Source organism: Colletes latitarsis, chromosome 10 (assembly GCF_051014445.1).
Source record: "Colletes latitarsis isolate SP2378_abdomen chromosome 10, iyColLati1, whole genome shotgun sequence".
NCBI lineage: Eukaryota > Metazoa > Arthropoda > Insecta > Hymenoptera > Colletidae > Colletes > Colletes latitarsis.
This window is the reverse complement of record NC_135143.1, coordinates 9,496,103-9,513,681: the sequence shown is the minus strand read 5'-3', so window position 1 is coordinate 9,513,681 and position 17,579 is coordinate 9,496,103. Positions and strand designations below refer to the sequence as shown.

Sequence of the window (17,579 nt, the reverse complement as noted above, 5' to 3'; positions counted from 1 at the left end):
CCCCCGTTTTGCTCGACCCTGTCCTTCTGGGTCGTGCCGGGATGAGCGTCGTCTCGAGACCCGTCCCGCGGGAGAATGGCGGGACGCGGCTCGAAAAGGCGCAAATCGTCGAAAGCACGGACAGAGGTCGACGGATTCGAGACGCGAGCGAAGAAATCGTCCGAGCGCTCGGAAAGAGTGGGGGTTAGTTAGGCAGAAGGGTGTACGGCGAACCGAGGCAGGAAGGGGGTACGACGACTGGAACAGGCGGGAGGAGTCGGGGAGGAGGGCGTAGGTAGTCATTATGTGGAGGGAGGTGACGTCACTGACGGTGACGGATGGCTACACGTCAGGCAAGTATAAACCCCATGGTACCCAATAAATTATTGCAACTATAAATTACTTCTGTGCTCACGATATAATGCCACGGCTACCGCTGCGACGGCGGTGTGCGTGCACATATACAGGCGCGCGCGTGCTGTCACGTCGGTGACGAAGGTGGGGCGTGCAAACAAAGGTGGTGCGATCCCGACCTAACTAGCCTCAGCATGGGCACAGGCTAACCCCGCGCGAGACCGTACCTTCTTTTTCTTCCCTCCTCTTGTCCTCGGTTTTCCCTCTCTTGATTTTCTTTACCTCCGATTCGTCCGGCCATTTTTCACCGAGTTTTTCCACACTCGCGACGAACCGCTGCGCTCCCTTGGTTATGAGAACCACTGACGCAACGTAATCCCGACCAATTCGTAATAAATATCGTTGCGTCGGGTTGGTTCGGCGGTATTGGTGTATCTGTCTCTCATCTCGATGCCTTTGGGGGGCTAAGAAGCGAGGCGAAGCGGCGGCCGAAGGGGCCGGGGGAAGATATTATGGGCGAGCGAGTGAGTTATACGGCTTGCCGCATGTGTGTCGCATAAATCTGCCCCGACCTCGGTACTGGCCCTCTTTCGACCGTGCTGGAACAGTTTCTAGACTTTCCTTCAGCACCAACGGCCGCTCGATTCGACTCGACGACTGATTGACTGACCGAACGACTGATTGACTGACTGACTGCTGCTCTGACCGACCGGCTAACTGGCTGGCCAACTGTAACAGAATGACCGGTCGATACCAAACTGCATATGCAGTCGTTGTTTCACGTTCCTAGAACGGTCAACGCATTCTTTCGTTTCTCGCAAAACACTTTGAACGTCAAACTCGATCGGGCGTCGGATCGATAGTCGTCATCGATATGCAGTTTCTCGCGAGCCACGTTAGAGTGGCGGTAAATTTATGAGACGACTAGATTTATGAAAATTCTGAATTACCAATTAGGATTAGAGAGACTTGTTTCTGTATTAACATGGGAGAACGATACTCTTATTGTTACAAATAAAAAATTAGAAGTTAACGAAAGAAATCAATAGAAGCATTATAATTCATCGAAATTTCAAGTTTAAAATTGTGGAACAACTATTTACTCTGTAGGAATGTTAGTATTTTGTATATATGCGATACGCTTTTATAGAATGTCGTAAAGAGTACTAAACCATGTGAAAATAAATCCTGATTCTTAAAGCTCTTTAAATCATCGCTCCAAAGTTTTCTCTCTTCTCGAGTTGTAACTCTCTCGTCGCTACTGGCTAAAATTTTCTCAAAGACTCTTTTAAAGACTGACGCGTCCGTTCTCTTGCAGTCAAAATCTTCACGTGCATTCTTAGAATTCGTTTACTCTCTTCTCGCAAACCGATACCGTGCTATAAACTCTCGCTCGATCTTTTTTGCTTGGTCCCAAACACTTGTCGTTCGCACTCGCGCGTTTGGGCAAACGCAAGTTCAAAGATGAAGTTATTACGAATGTCTAGACCAGCGATTTATTATTCGTTGAACCCCGCGTCTACTCGGTATATTTCTTCCATGTACGATTACGTTGTTTCACAGAACGAATAGATAAAAATAAAAAAAAAGCAAAGACGGTGATTTTTAATTTCAAGTGGCATCGACCACTACCGGCTACTATTAACTAGAGGAATAATAAGGCGACTGGCGCGGACCGCGTTGTTTTCTTTGAGCTCGAATAGAATAATATTGCGTTATCGCGAGCAAATCGAGTCGTTTAAGACTGTCAAACTTAACGACCTTGCGAGCCAGCTTGGACCGATTCGACCCACCAACGGGTTGATTTGCTTGAAAGTTCGCGAGCAGCTTCGAGCCCCAACGCTAGCCACGAGTAGCAAAGACACGCCGTGTGTAGGGTTACTCTTCTCAGTATTGATTACCTTGATTATCGCGAGGAATCGTAATTCCCTGGAATAATTGCGGATCTACCGGTGGTGCGTTCCCAGCGTTGGCATGATTATTTATACGCTAAAGAATTCTTTAGTCGCGACAATTGCCTGCGCAGCGAGAATCGCTAGAAGAGAGACGAGAGCGGCGAGAAGGATGAAGAGATAGAGAGCTGCGCGCACCTGTCCTTCCGTACATCAGCCGTCCGTCATCCGGAGGACGGATCGTTCCCTGTCCGTTCCGTGCGTCGTCTTCTCCCGAACCGTTCGCTCGTTCGTTGAACGCACTCAGCCGGCCTTCCCTCGCGGCATCGCACTTATTTACGTTGACACAATATTTATTAGGACGGATCGGTGAGGCGGTCGTTCGCTCGTTCGTACGAGGCGGCAGCCTATTTCGGGAACCGCTTCTCTCGCGGCAAAGTCTGGCCAGTCGGTCGTTTCTCGCGGGATATCCACTCTTCTTCGGGATTAAGATACAAACCGGTCACGCGCCATATTTTTTGACGGCTGTCACGATGACCGACGACACCGCCGCGGCGTACGCCAGCGGGACGGGTCGTTATCCTCGACGCTCCGGGTCGAGTCGATTCGCGGGCATCGAATCGGATGGGGTTCGATCGCGCGGGAGAGGACCGGAACGCGCTGGGAAATTTTCAGCGAAAGAATCCGCTCGGAGGGAAACGTAGCGATTCCCGATTCTCGCGACCACTTCGCGAGGGGTACGACACACAGAGGCTGTGTAAACGAAACGATAACCGGACGGATCGACACCAGCTGCTCCGTGTTTGTTGCCGGTTCTATAAATAGAGTGGACCGCCTCGCTCTTTCTCGCGTACGCGCGCCATCCGTCCCGCGATCGTTTCGCTCTTTCTGCCTTCCTTCCACCCCCGTGTCTTTTCGCTTCTCGGCCCTCACCGCTGTGCCACCCTTCCGTACACTTTTTCGCTAGTTCCGTCTTCGTCTTGCGGCCGCGGTTTACTCGAGAAACGTTGCCTGAACCTATCTTTTAGACAACCAACAGTCTTCCATTATTAAACAATAGCTTGTATTGTATACCATGCAATGTCTGAATACAAATATAATTATAATATTCATCTTCTTAACGGTCATATACGTCTAGCGTTTCGATAATTTCGTTCGTTTCATTATGCGAGATTGAGAAACTATTTCCAGATATATCATAAAATATTCATTATGTTCATCGTACCTGCAAAGAGGTATGCAAGTAACACTGTGAACAGTTGTCGCATAAATAATATTTAATAAATGAAAAACTTGATTTCATTATTGCAATGAATAATCATAGGAACGATAGGTACTGATAAAGTTTTGAACCGCCGCAATTCCACCGTCCGACCACATACGCGCGTGGAATGCACGTACACTGGGCACGATACGCTAACGTAGTGCTAGCAGCGCACACAAAGTATTATTATTATTATAAATCATCCAGACTAAGTCACCGTGACCATTGCCTTCGCTCACGCAAGCAGCACCTGGGCACGTGAATGACATCAGGAAATGGACGCGGAAAGATTATACTGAAATTCTTCGACTAAGATATCAGATCAAGGTTCAACTCCCCAATTATTTATTGCCGTGACACCTTTCCAGTGCCAGATAGTCTATGCATCTGTCTTTCCACGTTATACAGAAACGGAAAAAGTTCTTATCTCGATACAATTTTCAAACGACGAACGAAAAACGGCACGAGTTACTTAAAAATTTGAATTTTAGTTATAGTACTAAACTCTCCAGATTTTAATTATTCGTAACTCGAAAATTAAAGAGCATAGGATGTTCTTGATATCTTTTAGCGCGTAATACGTGTACCTATAACCAAAATTACAATTTATCGTCTGCTACTGTTTTCGGATATCTCTGTTGCTGAGCGAGCGTAGCCATTGTTGGTCAGGCAAAGGTTGAACGCAGATCGCGGGAGAAAAGCATCGATTTTCCATGAGGTTGATACCCCAATTTTTGTGACACAAACTTCCGTGAAGACATTAGGTCTGTCTAGTACCCCGTCTGTGACGTTACTTCGCTGACAATTATTGTTGTCACGGCCTCTGCACCGGCAGTCGGTAACAGGAGTGACACTTCGAAAGGCGGCGTGACGCAGAGTGGAAGAAAGAGACGCGTCGGATGAGGAGATTCGGTGGTTACGGGGCGAGGAACGAGGACGGAGAAGGGGAGAAGACTGACGGATATCGTGATGAAGGCGTCCTCCTGTCATCTCTCCTCTTCCACCTCGCCAGGCCGTCGCCCCGCGGCATCTCGACCCTCTGCCGACACCCTTTCCTCGCTTCCGTCAGTATCCACGCTTCCAATGCTTCTTCGCGAGCCGCGTCCGGTTCCAGATGCTCTCGTAGAAATGCCTTCCAGACGCGCGCAAATCGCTCGGCCGCCGACGTTAGCCGGTGACGACATCGCCGAGCATACAACGAGACAAAATGGGCATCAAACGGGTTCTGTGGATTTTCGCTTTTTAAGCGGGAGCAATGGCAGCAACGGCAGTAACGGCAGCACCTTACGGCAGCCACGCATCGATCATCACTGTCGCCTGTTGCGCGATCGGGCGAACGGACGGACGAGCAGATGAACAAACGAAGGAATGGACGAACGGTCGGTCTTACCGGACGTGTACCCTATCATCCATCATCCAGTCGTCCTACCTGCATCAACGGACGCACCTACGGCGCGACCGTGCGCGCTCGATCATTAATACCATTCGGTCAAGTACGCCGTGACGCGACTCGGTAGATCGCCTTAACCGTGCTACGGCTCCTATCGAGGACGGTGTCGCGAAAGACCACCGGCGGCAGCACTGTTAAAGCGCAATTTACGCGCGCCGTTTCTCTAAATGGATGCCGAACCCAGGCCAGTAAACATTTTTTGTAATAGAATAAATCTCGAAAACCTCGGTTATATAATTACAGATCATGCATCGTCGAAGAAACGTATCGACGGTCAAACTTAATTAAATTTAACTTGATCATGATCACGATCGTACTTGCGTTATGTTTCTCGATAAAAAATAAGAAAGAATAAAGCAACGAGCTACGCGCTTGAAATTCCTAGAGGAGCTATACGAATAGATGGAACATATTCCATCGCTTGGGAGACAGTTATACTGGTTAGTAGATAAACACATAGGAAAAGAAGCCTGGAAGTTTAATAGTACAGGTACGAGCAGGATCGACAAAACCTGATGATTGGAGCATCATCGGTATGCGAATAGTAAATTATACAGGTTAATCGAATACTTTGAGACAAGGACTTGGCGAACAAGGCAGCAAAGATGAAGAATCCATCCTTGCCGCATATGTAGTCAGCCAACCAGAACGTTGAAACAGAGGAGTAATGTGATGGAATTTACGAGTACAGTAAAACGGCCCATACACGTTACGATTTCCTATACGAGAAGTAGTATGAGAAGTTGCAACGATGGTTGTATCGAGTTACTTACGATCTAAGTACGTAGGAATCGTAGGACAAGTGGGTACGAAAGGCCCATACGCGTTACGATTTTTGCTCAAACGATCAAAAAAAAAAATATACTCCCATCCCTAGAACATAAAAGTCCTGTAACATTGCCAGTTACCGCGTTAATTCTTTTATTATATCTGTAAGAATCTTGAAACTATGCGAATCCATTAAATTTCTACTTTGACTGGTCGAGTCAGGAAATCGACTGCCAAAATTTCGAGAGTTAGTAAAACACGAGGTGTCGGACGTTCGCGTTGCTATTCGCGTTAATCTGCACGATAATTAATCGCGTGTAACTATGTTTACTTAGCGAGCGTTTCTGACCGACCCGGCGACACTTTTCTCGCGAGATTCGGCTTTTGCGTCGCCAAGTTGCAGCAGTCCATCATTCACCGTCGGCTGTGCGAGGCTGTCGCTTCGTCATCTTCCACTTTCGCGTCTCTCCCTTCGCCAACGTGGTTCAACGCGTCTCTGTCTCTCTCTCCTCGCTTCTCGTTTCTTCGCCGTCCTCGTCGGTTTCTCGCTATCCGTGCCGAAATGATTCTCTTTCGATGCATTTTGTCGCTCGCGTCCCGCGCGGAACACCGTCGTCGTTATCTTGGCGCGACGAGTTCGTTCACTCGCTCCTAGCCAAATCGTAGACACAGAAGTTGCCAAACCTAACATAGTACGGCAGTTGAAAAAATAGAGAAAAATAAAAGCGTCACGAATAAATTTATATCTAAGTTTCGTTCTTATCAGTTGTCTTTTAATCAAATTATACCCCACTCGAAATACCAAAGGTTCGAAAAAAATACGTTTGGATTCAGATTTGATGACCAACATTTTTGCAAAAGGTTATTTCACTATTGATTAGGATTTTTGCAGAGTAAACTACTAGATTCTCAAAGGTGTGTAAAATTCAACAAACAATAAGAAATAACACTAGAAGCAAAAGTATTCTCAAGTAAAAATTAGGCTGAAAATGTGGTAGATATAGTATATAGTAAATAAGTATAAAACGAAAAGGTAAAGAATTGGTCAGAACAGAGAGAGGGGAGAAGAGAGAAAAAGAAAGATATAGCGGTTGTCAGCACGTTTGCGCGAACAGATGATAGGTAGAACGATGGGGTAGGTTCTCAGTGGCCTTGACCGACCAGTTGATTTTGTTCCAAATATAGTATTGTTCGACCGAAGCGTCGCGAAAAATTCTGGGCTGAACGCGATGTTTGGAAACTTCCATGACCCAGAATAGGGAATAGAAACAGTTAAATGTATTTAATGCGTATATGGCATTTATGAGACGTACATGCGTTGTATGGGTATTATTTTTTAGATAATTCTGCAATTTAGTGATTTTTCTCAATGTTGATTATTCGATTGTTGTAGAAAATCCAATGTTTAATATTTAAAAAAAAGAAACATATTGAGTATTAAATAGAAGAGTAAATAAGAATTATTACAACTTGATACAAAGTAAGATTTTAAAGCGTGCGATACTTTCTGAAACAGTCTAATAAAATCAATATCGAACCAATATCAGGAATCGATAACAGCATCGTAACCGGAATCGATCTGTGCCATTTCTGGAACCTCTTCTGCTCATAACAGTCGTAAGATTATTTTGGTCCGTCATAACTTTTTCATCGAGAACGTTTATATAACAATTTGAAACAGTTATTTTTGGAAGAGTTTCAATTCCTAGTTTACGGGCACGGTGAAATTGTGGCTGAACGAAACGAAAGGTGCGAACGGAGCTACCTAGATTTCGTTGCGTAATATTCTTGCGTAGCGCGACTTTGTTACGATACAGAGTGACAATTTTGGAACCGAAACAGCCACGGAAATCTCGCGGCTTGGCGTTCCGAAGGAAGGACGTAGCGAACACGGAGCCACGGAGCGGGAGAGGTCGAGGAGAGGAAAACCCTAGAAGGAAGACAAATACATGCGCGCGAGCGCGAGCGCGAGTCAAGGGGGCAAAAATAAAGGCAGAGTGTGGATGTAAACGGAGGGAAGACGATGGTAGCGGAGAAAAGCAATCGTGTGACGCGGATTCAAAGTTTTCACAGGCCTTGTCGATCGTGCGAGATTGAACGAGGCGTGTCCAAGTGCCGCGACTTTGGAATATCCGTGGAAAATTGAAGAAGATGGCGCCTCGCGTCGAACGGCTCGACGTCGTTTATCGTCGATTGTTTTTGGTACCCCTTTGGCCTGGGGGGAGGGGGAGGGACGGTGTTTCTCATTCTTGGGAACGTGTTGGAGAACGCGTGGCGCGACCGATCGAACGTCTTAATCGGAGGAGGAAAGTTCGACGAGCAAGAAGGGGACGTAAAGACAGTGGTTTGGGCATTCGCGAGACGAACGACGTGTTTTTTATACAAGAGGTGGAATCGTGACGCGTAGGCTGAGGCCCGGTTCGGACGAGAATGAAAGAACGCGGCGCGGCCAGAGGACGAAGGGAAACGATTCGACAGGCTGATGGAGTGAGTGTTGACTTAGGATAACAGTCGCCTCATCGGTCAATCAGTCAGGTAGACTACCGTAGGTCGGTGCTCCGTCTTCGGTTCGGGCCTGTCGTCTCGTTCGGACGGCTAAGTGACTCACGAATACGACCACCCGACAATCCGGTTGGAAAGACAAAGCGATTCGAAAAAGACCACGACGAACAAGAAGAAGACCCTGCGAGGGGGGTGAAGAGAAAGAGAGAGAGAGAGGGTTAGGCCGAATCGTAAACATTTGCATCAACGCTCGAACGCGGGTCCCCGTAGAGGGACGAGACGCGAATACATTAGAGATCGGTGTTAGGCGAACCGGTGGACCGCGACGATGCCCACCATCCCCGACCCAAAGACGGAAAGGTCGAAACGCGAGAATTATTGGCGATGGCGCAAACAAACGCGTCGCAGGCCTCGCGGTGTTGGTGAAACGAGAGTACGTCCTAAACGGGCTTTGAGGTCGAGCGAGGATTCGAGAGCCGGTTGCTTCGAGAGGAAGAAGCGTCGGATGGAAGATGGCGAGAACGAGCGAAAGGCAGAAAGAAGGACAGAGGAAGGAGAGTGGATTCACCCGTCAGTCACTCTCTGGCAGACCGCGAGAGAATCACAATGCGGAGCCTCCCTTTGCTCTTCGTCTCTGTTCGTCGTGCCCACCCGCCCGCTCGTCCGTTCGTCCGTCTGTCTGCCCGCCTGTCCATCCGTTCGTCTCTTCGTCTGCCTCCTGTCACTCTCCTCGCCAGCCTCCCGACGGTTCTCGCATCAGGAATTCATCTCCTCTCCTGTCCTGCCTGGCCTGCCTTGTCCTCCTCCGTTGTTCCTTTTGTTCCCTCCCGCACTCCTTCGCTCTTTCCTTCCACCCCGCTCTTCGGTTTCATCGTTTGCCCGCTTTGCCCCGCCGCGGCGTCGACACCCTCGCCCCTCCCGCCACGCCGGTTACTCGTTATTACGCGCCGTTTTATTTCCGGTACGTTGCTCGAGAGCTTGCTCGATCGACCAGACCCACGACGCTGCTCGCGCCTATCGTGCTTTTCAAGAATTTTGATCGGTAGGGTTAGAGAGGGCTGAACCCAATGTGTTTCCGATGCTGGTGTCTGCCGAGGAGATAACGCGACCGACCGAATAGCGCCTATCCGTGACGGACCATTCTCTAACACGTTCACCCGCCACGTCATTTATGGATCACACGATTCTTCGCTAAAAAAATTTATTCTCGAGATTAGGAAAGAAAATCTAGATAAGACTCCTGAATTTTAACGAGGCTGTATAAATTAATTCTATGACAAATTGTGGGTGTGCTAGATTTTCAATTGTCTGATTTCAAGGGTTTGGTCTGACAGTTAACGCGTTAACTCTTTGCAGTCATGATACGCGCCATAGCTCGATGCAAATTTCGTTTATAACAAAACAAATTGAATCATACATGGGAAAGGGTCAAAAACAATTACGGTATAATTCTACTGTAAGAGTCGCGCAAAAATATCCTTGATTAGCACTAGGTTTACGGAACGTATCAATTTAACAGGTTTCAGATTCCATGTTTAACGTTACGAAACTCATAAATATTATTTGTCATCAATTTATGTTGAATTTAATTGACGTAACGATACGAACGTATATCCTAATAGAAAGAAAAAGTGGGGCTAGTGAGAACAGCGAAGGTTAAGGGAAACAAGAGAGGAAACGAAAAGCGAAAAGGCGATTTTACCACGGCGGAAGATTGTTTCTGGTCGACGTAAATTTTCCGAAAAATCGGTTTACTCGATTCGAGTACTCGAGTGGATTGTTCCCTTGAAATCGCAGAAGGTCGGGCCAAGGTGAGCGGCCGTCAACGTCAAAAGATCGAGACGAAGATAGCACGCCAAACAGACGCGCGACGAAAAACTTGTTATCTCGGTTTGCCCGGCAAACAATTAAGCTTGCCGCGGGTCCGTCTGAAATTTTCGCAACGCGCGATGTTTTAACAACCGGTTTAATTGCTGGCAAACGCAGCTGATTTAAAGTGCGTCGATGGCGCATAAATTTAGAACGGACGGCAGTCGACGCTACCGTAAAGCTCGACCGTATTAAAATTTACGTTCCTGATCGTCTTCGCCGCGTTTGTAGCGCGACGAGGATCCGCGAGTAATTTTCTCTTTCTCGCGACTGGGGCGCCGACGAGATTCGAGGAGATTTCTTGCAATGTGACGTCAAAGGAGAACCTAGAAACGTAGGATAATTTCGCGACACTAACTCGCCTCTTTGCTACGATTTTTCGAAAATTAACGCCTGGAATGGCAAACTGTTCTTTCCAATCCAAAGTCTTGCATTTTGTGATATTATACCCTTAAGAAAGCCTCGAAATATATCTAGTTTAATAAAAAATTACGACCGAAACAAAAATGGAATAGTCGGTCGTGTTGTCGACCCAGTTAACGTCGCATTGTCGATTATTAGTACGCAGAGTGATGTACTGTCTCGAATCCAGACGTGTCAACAAATTGAGGCGATGCTAAAAATGTCAGCATTTTAACGGGTTCGTTTCGTTACGACATATGTATACATATACTGCATGTATAGTTCCGCACGTGCATGGAACTTTCGTTACACGTCAATAGAATGTATTTGTAATTTTTCGACTATTTTTGTCAAAATTTGCATTGTATAACAAAAACGTCTATCGTACCGCCAGGTATGCAAATATAGTATAAATAACTGTAACTGGTCTACACCTTCGAACACGAAGATCCATGAAAAATTTCATTGCAGCGAACGTATTAAATACCAAATATATAAATAAATTTAACTATTGCCACGTCGAATAACTAATTAAAAAGAAATATCAGCCAATAGCACCTTTCGTTTGAAATGAAGGTTTGGAACGAACGTAAAATGTTTCCTTTCCAACGAGTACCATACATGGTGATTTCCTGACATTGTTATTTCGTCGAGCCGTCCGTGGAGTTGTCACAGCTCGATTCCGAGTCTGTGTCAACTTCTGGGATCGTTCCGTAACCTCGAGAGCGACTGAAATACCAATCATTTCGCTGTTGTACGCACGATTCAGCGGGTATGTCGAGGCGAGCTGACTTCTTGGCAATTAAAAAGCATCGATCTTCGCGTCCCATCGTCCGAGGGAGTTGCAAGCGTGACCAATGGTGGCTGTCGAGTGGCTCGGGGGCATCGCTGGTACCGAGCACGAGTACATGGTACCAGTTACCCCGTACGATGTACCGACACGTGTACGTACGCGTACGGTAGATCGCCGTATTCAAACCTCTGAAGATGCGTAAAAGGAATGCACAATACGTCTGATAAATAACCCGGAATGACGCTGTAAAAAATGGAGCAACGGTCGTACAGTAGTACCTCGATTATTGCATGAAATCTGGTACCAGTTAATCGCACGAACATATTTTCCGGTACCTAATAGTTGTTTAATGCGTTAGAAAGTAGAATGTTCAAACTGCAAAATGTGTATTTGTTCATAAAAATCAGACGAAGTTATAGCAGCTGTAAGATTAAGTAAACTTTGCGATAGTCCGGCTTTTCCGGGCAAATACCGCACTGTGCGTCGTTTAAATCCCATTGGTCGTCTCTGAAGCGTTCTTACTCCTTAAATACTCGTCTCGTTTCGAGTAAAGGTTCGTAAGGCCGTCCAACACAGACGATTCCATTTATAATTAAATAATGAAGAGTCGCGTTGAGAAATGAATTACGCGCTTAAGATATCGTATCGCCATATCGTTGTTTACCCCTTTTTATCGACTCCTTTGTATTCGAGTACAGGGATCACCGATCTCGTGTGCCTTTATTTAAATAGTAGATGTCTATAAATATCTATAATTAATGACAAGACTCTAAGAAATATAGTTCCTGGCGATCTATAACGATCCTTGTGATACAACTTGTACGTTTCTGTTAAAATTTTCCCTTAGTATAATAGATAACGGTTAAAGTACCGTTAACAGAAGTTCGGTCCAATTATTTATCGAACGAGGTATGCGCGATCGGACGGTTAGCGGAAGCCCGACAGGGAGGGAAGAAAAGATCGCAGGGTCGAGGGGTTGAAGAACGCGAGCGAGGGAGGAAAAGGAACGGCGAAGAATGGAAAAAGTCGAGCAAGGAAGGTAAGAGGAAGAGAAGGAGAGGATTCGCCGATAAGACTAATTATTGTTGTGCATCGTGTACCGATGGTGTATTGGCGCGGCGGAGGAGGACGATCGAAAGAAACACGGCCAAGATTGTGGTGGGTAGAGGGTTAAGGCTAGAAGGAGAGACGAGGTTTGTACGCGCGCGTGCACGTAGTAGAGTCCGGTTTCATGGGCAAAGCGCCGATACGTAGCTAATATATCCCAGTGATTGGTAAGGCGCAACGTTTGGCCGAACCGAGAGCACGGGAGGAGCGGATATCGTGCAGCAGCGATCTTCGAGTCGGTGTCAGGGACTGGCCGCTTTCAACCTCGGTACGCCACGCTCCTTATTCCTCTCGTATCTATCTCAAGGTCTGAATATGCAACCCCGCGCTGCTAGCCTCCTCGTTAACAGTCCGCCAATGGGGATACGCGATCTTTGGCTTGCGCCAAGCCACTCGCATTCTATTCCATCCGTAGCCATCCGGGGGCCTCTCTTTGGCTCGTTTCGCCACCGTTTCTCCGATCTCTAGCCGCCTACGGGCGCTCACGGACCAAGAGGCCAATGTTAGGAAATTCGAGAAATCCGCGATCGCTTTCCTAAAAGAAGACGCGTTTGTTGCACGTTTGAAAATCGACGGTACTATACAGGGTCAAGAGGTTATCAGTTAACCCCTTATAACCCCGTGTGTCTATGAAATCGTATGCCCATTACTCGATGTTCTAAAGTCTGATCTAAATCTGCTACCAATATTGTGTATCACTTATTTGAGACAACGGTTTTACAATTTCTCTATTAATATGTTAATTTGTCAGTTGTTCAAACTCACGTATAGTTCCAAAGTATAATTCTTTCGAGAAAAATCTAATTTGCGTTGCAAGGGATTGATAATTAATATTTTTGTATCGAAGGGCTCGACGAATGCTACTTACGATATAAATAAAAAGATAAAAGCAAAAAGAGGAAAGGGTGGAGGTGGTAGAAAGTGGAAGGTGCAAAGAGTACACGTCTGTTCTTACGCGGAGCGAAGCGAAACGGGAGTAAACGGAAGGGAAAAGAGATCGAGGATGTTCGAAGCGGGCGGAGCTGTCCGCCGGTGGTCCGCCCTGGTCTCTCGACTTCTCGCGTATCCCTTCTCGGTACGAGCTCGGTTCCAGACCATTCTCGAGCTCTTCCTTTTGTCCAGGTTTGTTGTCGTCTTCCTCGTTCTCGGCGTCGACGTGGTCGTCTTCGTGGTCGTCTTCGTGGTCGTTGGTCGTTCCTGGTCGGAGCACCTCCCGTTCCCGGGCCGGATCGCTGGGCAGCGGCAGGCAGCAGCAGCTCTTCCATCGAATCGTTCACGGTCGCGCAGGGCTTCGGAGGGCCGCTCCGGATGAGAGACAATGGACAATGGGGACATAAATCTGCGTAATTAGTTGCCGATGCCTCCGCGGATCAATGCGCGATCTCCTTTCCCTCCTTCTTCCGCGGCCCATCGGCGAACAAACGATCGTTTGGTTGGCCAGTCGGCAAAGTAGGACGGTGCTCTTCGTCCTGGTTGTCCCCACCCTCTCAAAAGGGAGGTGTGCAGGCTCCTTTCCGCCTCTTTCGCTTTCTTCGGTCCGAAGATCGGCATCCTCGGCTTCTCGAACGAGAACGCGTGACTTCGGAACAAGATGGCGATCCTCCTCGCGTATCGGAACCATCCTCGCGCGGCTCGATGAGTTAACCCTTTTGCCGAAACGCGCTTCGACCGAAACACCCGTCCCGTACGCGGAAACATTTTTCCTCGTCGCTCGCTGAAACCGAATACCCGAAGCTGAACTCGGTTCTCTATTTGCTAAGATATTAAATTTGGCCCCTGCACTGTATTTAAACACAATTATCTAATAGCCAGAGGTGGATTGGGCGTACAAAAAGTAATGAAAATAGTAAGACTATGGAAGAATGGTAACCGATGTCGAAGAGAGTCTGGCGACAGCGTTGTCCGGGTGCGACGAAGACCAAGAAAAGCACAACCTACTTCGACAAAACGCTACGACGGCGGGGACGATACGATGGCCGACTCCGGTGCTTCGTTATCGTAGGTTCAAACGTAGAAACGATTTGATTAAGAGTCATAATACGAGGAACGGAAGTCTCTGGCTGGCTCGACAATGGCCCACCGTGATCTCACTCGACGCATCCTCGCCATCGACACGTCGTTCGCAATGTCGACACAGCCGTCGTCGTTGTCGTCGTCGTCGTCGTTGCCGCCACCGCGAAAGGCTGATAAATGAACAGATAGCGCTATTGTTTTGCTCGGCATCCGTGGCTCTTTGCGTCGTTCCTCTATTCTTGACGGCGTCATTTCCAAATTCTTCCTCTTAGACCCCATGGCTTCGTTTCCACTCTTCCTTCTTCGTTTCTCCCTGTTTTGCCGCGCACCCGTCTTCATCCGCTCGATCGTCCGTCTGTTCGATGATTGCTCGTCAGTTTGCTTTTCATTGCTTCTAGGAGTCACAGACTCGACACGATCGATCGTAAAATAAATTATAATGTAACCAGCAAAGTAAAGGGGTGCAAATAATTTTTATGGAGTAGACCTTCGTATAGGTAACTGGATTTCACATAGTTGAAGTTCACTAACTTTTCTCACTCGAAGCTATGCTACGCAAAATGTAAAATAGATAGTTCCATTGGAATTGGGTATGTTTGATTTTCAATTAGAGAATCATTTTATACAAGAAGGAAAAATTATTAAGTGACAATTAAATTACATCCGACAGCGTAATTTAGCGGCAAAAGCTTGCTCACGCTAATGATTTTCGATAAATGAGTTGTTAAAATACATAAAAGTAATGTTTTAATTATCGTTGTTGTACCCTTGTAAACAATATTTGATAATTAAACGTGTAACAAACTCGAACATTTAGTAACTCTATGCTTTTCAACCAGTGCAGTACATGTAGTACATAATTAATATTAAATATCTTCCACCTATTTTAACAATTATCAAAAGCATCATAATTTAAATCTAGAGCTAATACGTGCATGCAAGCAATAATTCCTTGCACTCCATTATTCTGCTACGATAACATAAAATATAATAGATTACATGGAAAATTATTGGGAAATTATTCTTACTAAATTCGCAATAATGATTTTGTATATTTTCCAGTTAACTTTATACTGGCACATTAAAGGCGAATGCAGAGTATGAAATTTATAATTTCGGTATATCGCATAAATTATATTTAGAACTGTGATTGCGATTGATTATAACTATTTAAGTATCAAAATGTTATGTTAACGTTACATCTATGGCATCTATTATTTTTGTAGAAAAACGTTGTACGATAAATCGTTAACCCTTTAACACCAAAGGTGCATTATTGACAAAAAGAATAAGTAGCTAACTTAAAAATCGTCTAAAAAGATACGAGCCAAACAATTCAAGGTATCTAAACTGGTTTGTACACCTAATTTATCAATTATCGATCATTCGCGAAGGCTTCTAAATCAGTGGATAAAAATGTCCTATCGGGCGCTAAAGGGTTAACGTTCGGTTAACTGTCAATTTGGATAAATTTTCTTACAAACTTAAAGGATCGTTGGATTTTTCGTTCTAGGGGAGGACGGAGTCGAAGGCTCAGGGCCTGGCACGGACCTCCAAGGGGAGGAAGGCGATTGCGTGGAGGATGACGGCCCAATTAGCCCTAGCGAGAGGGGTTGTGCGGTTGCAACCAAAGAAGAAGAGGATGGCGACGCAACCGACGAGGAGGACGACGAGGATGCAACGCCGCCTACGCCACCGCCTTCCGCTACCGCGAGATTGAATCCCACGATTTTGAGGGACACGGGACCTCCGGACAGGTAAAAATTGTTCTTAACTCTTAATTAGTTACATCCCGCTTTTTAAACAATTGTTCGCATGGAGTTAAATAGGACGATACGAAGTTTTATTTAGAATTAAATGTTTATTAAAATAATCGAGGGTTTTGTTCTGTGAATTGTTGATGTTGCTTCGAATTTAGGAAATCTCTTGAACTGAGAAATTGTGTAAGTTCTCTACTATATTACAAATTTCCACCTCGTCAATTCGAGCTAATAGTACTGAATCTCGTAGAGGGAGATCGATTTAGGCAGCCACACCGGAAAACGACATTAGCGAGCACAATTTACACGTACAATAGAAGCAATTGCAACGACCCCATGCGAGTAATTAAACATTAAAGGTTATGCAAACTAGTATTCGAAATACGCTGCACTGACTCTACTTTGGGTCTATCTTCCCTTTCGCTGTCGGCCATCAAGTTTCATCTCGATGGGCCAGCGATGCCAATCGTAGGAAGCTGAAAAAATTGCGTTCGAGTCGCGATTCGTAGAAGCGTTTTGCGCGTAGATGCGAAATGGCGGGAGGCGCGAACGTCGGAAAGTATGGGCGTATATTTCGACGAATGCGGTCCGCTTCAAACTCATTAGCCGGTGCTTTACCCAGGGCACTCGTCGTAAACCTCCTAAATCAACGAGAACGATGCTGCTGTTTCGCTTTGAAGTCGCCGACCTCGGGCGTCCCTCGTGTACACACACGGGTATTCTCGTTGTTTGAGCGCAACGAATCGTCAGGGATCCGTGGCGGGCGAGCGAGAGACGCGACGAAACGCTATTAAACTGGCCGCGAAAGGAAACACGCGGGACGCAGCGGAGGGAGGAGAGGGACGGGGGGAAGGGAAGCGCAAAGGGAGAGAACGCGAGCAATAGAGAGGCGTACGAGGGGGTGGGAGTGTACGAAGGGATAAATAAGCCGGTGCCAGACTGATATCGGTGACTGCCGTGCGACGTCACAGAGCTAATAGAGATAGGCACGTGTTACGCGTTGGGCTGCGCGGCCGATCTCGCTAACGCCGTCGGTGACACCGCTCCGGTACCGTTTTGCCGCATCACCGCTTGCCACGGGGGTGGCCGCGGCCGCGGCAGCAGCGGCCGTGCCGGTGGCGGGCTGCGTCGACGGCGCCTCCGTGACCCCCGCGCCCCGCTACGCCCCCCCAGCCCCCGAAAACTTCCCCTGCATGCGTGCCGGTGCTCCCCTTTCATCTCGCGGCACGCATTCGGCATTCAGTCAGAGGCAGTCAGTTACGAGCGAGCCGTCGACAAGCCTGCAGCCTCTCGCCCGTTCTCTTGCGCCCGATTTCGAATTTGCGTCTCGTGTTTGTGTTCGAGCCCACACCCGCGCCCGTGACCCCCGTGCTCATGCCCGTGCCCGCGCACGCACTCACGCCACCGATTTGTCACCCATGGATGG

General features: G+C 47.1%; 1 protein-coding gene across 4 annotated transcripts in view; it reads left to right on the top strand.

The window, feature by feature from the left end:
* The window catches only part of Tio (zinc finger domain-containing protein tiptop), a 144,625-nt gene that overhangs the window by 119,769 nt on the left and 7,277 nt on the right, over window positions 1-17,579 (top strand). For all 4 annotated transcript variants that reach the window (XM_076774904.1, XM_076774906.1, XM_076774907.1 and 1 more), the window contains one exon: window positions 15,907-16,150. In XM_076774904.1, the coding sequence (XP_076631019.1) occupies window positions 15,907-16,150 (244 nt within the window). The remainder of the gene's footprint in view (window positions 1-15,906; window positions 16,151-17,579) is intronic.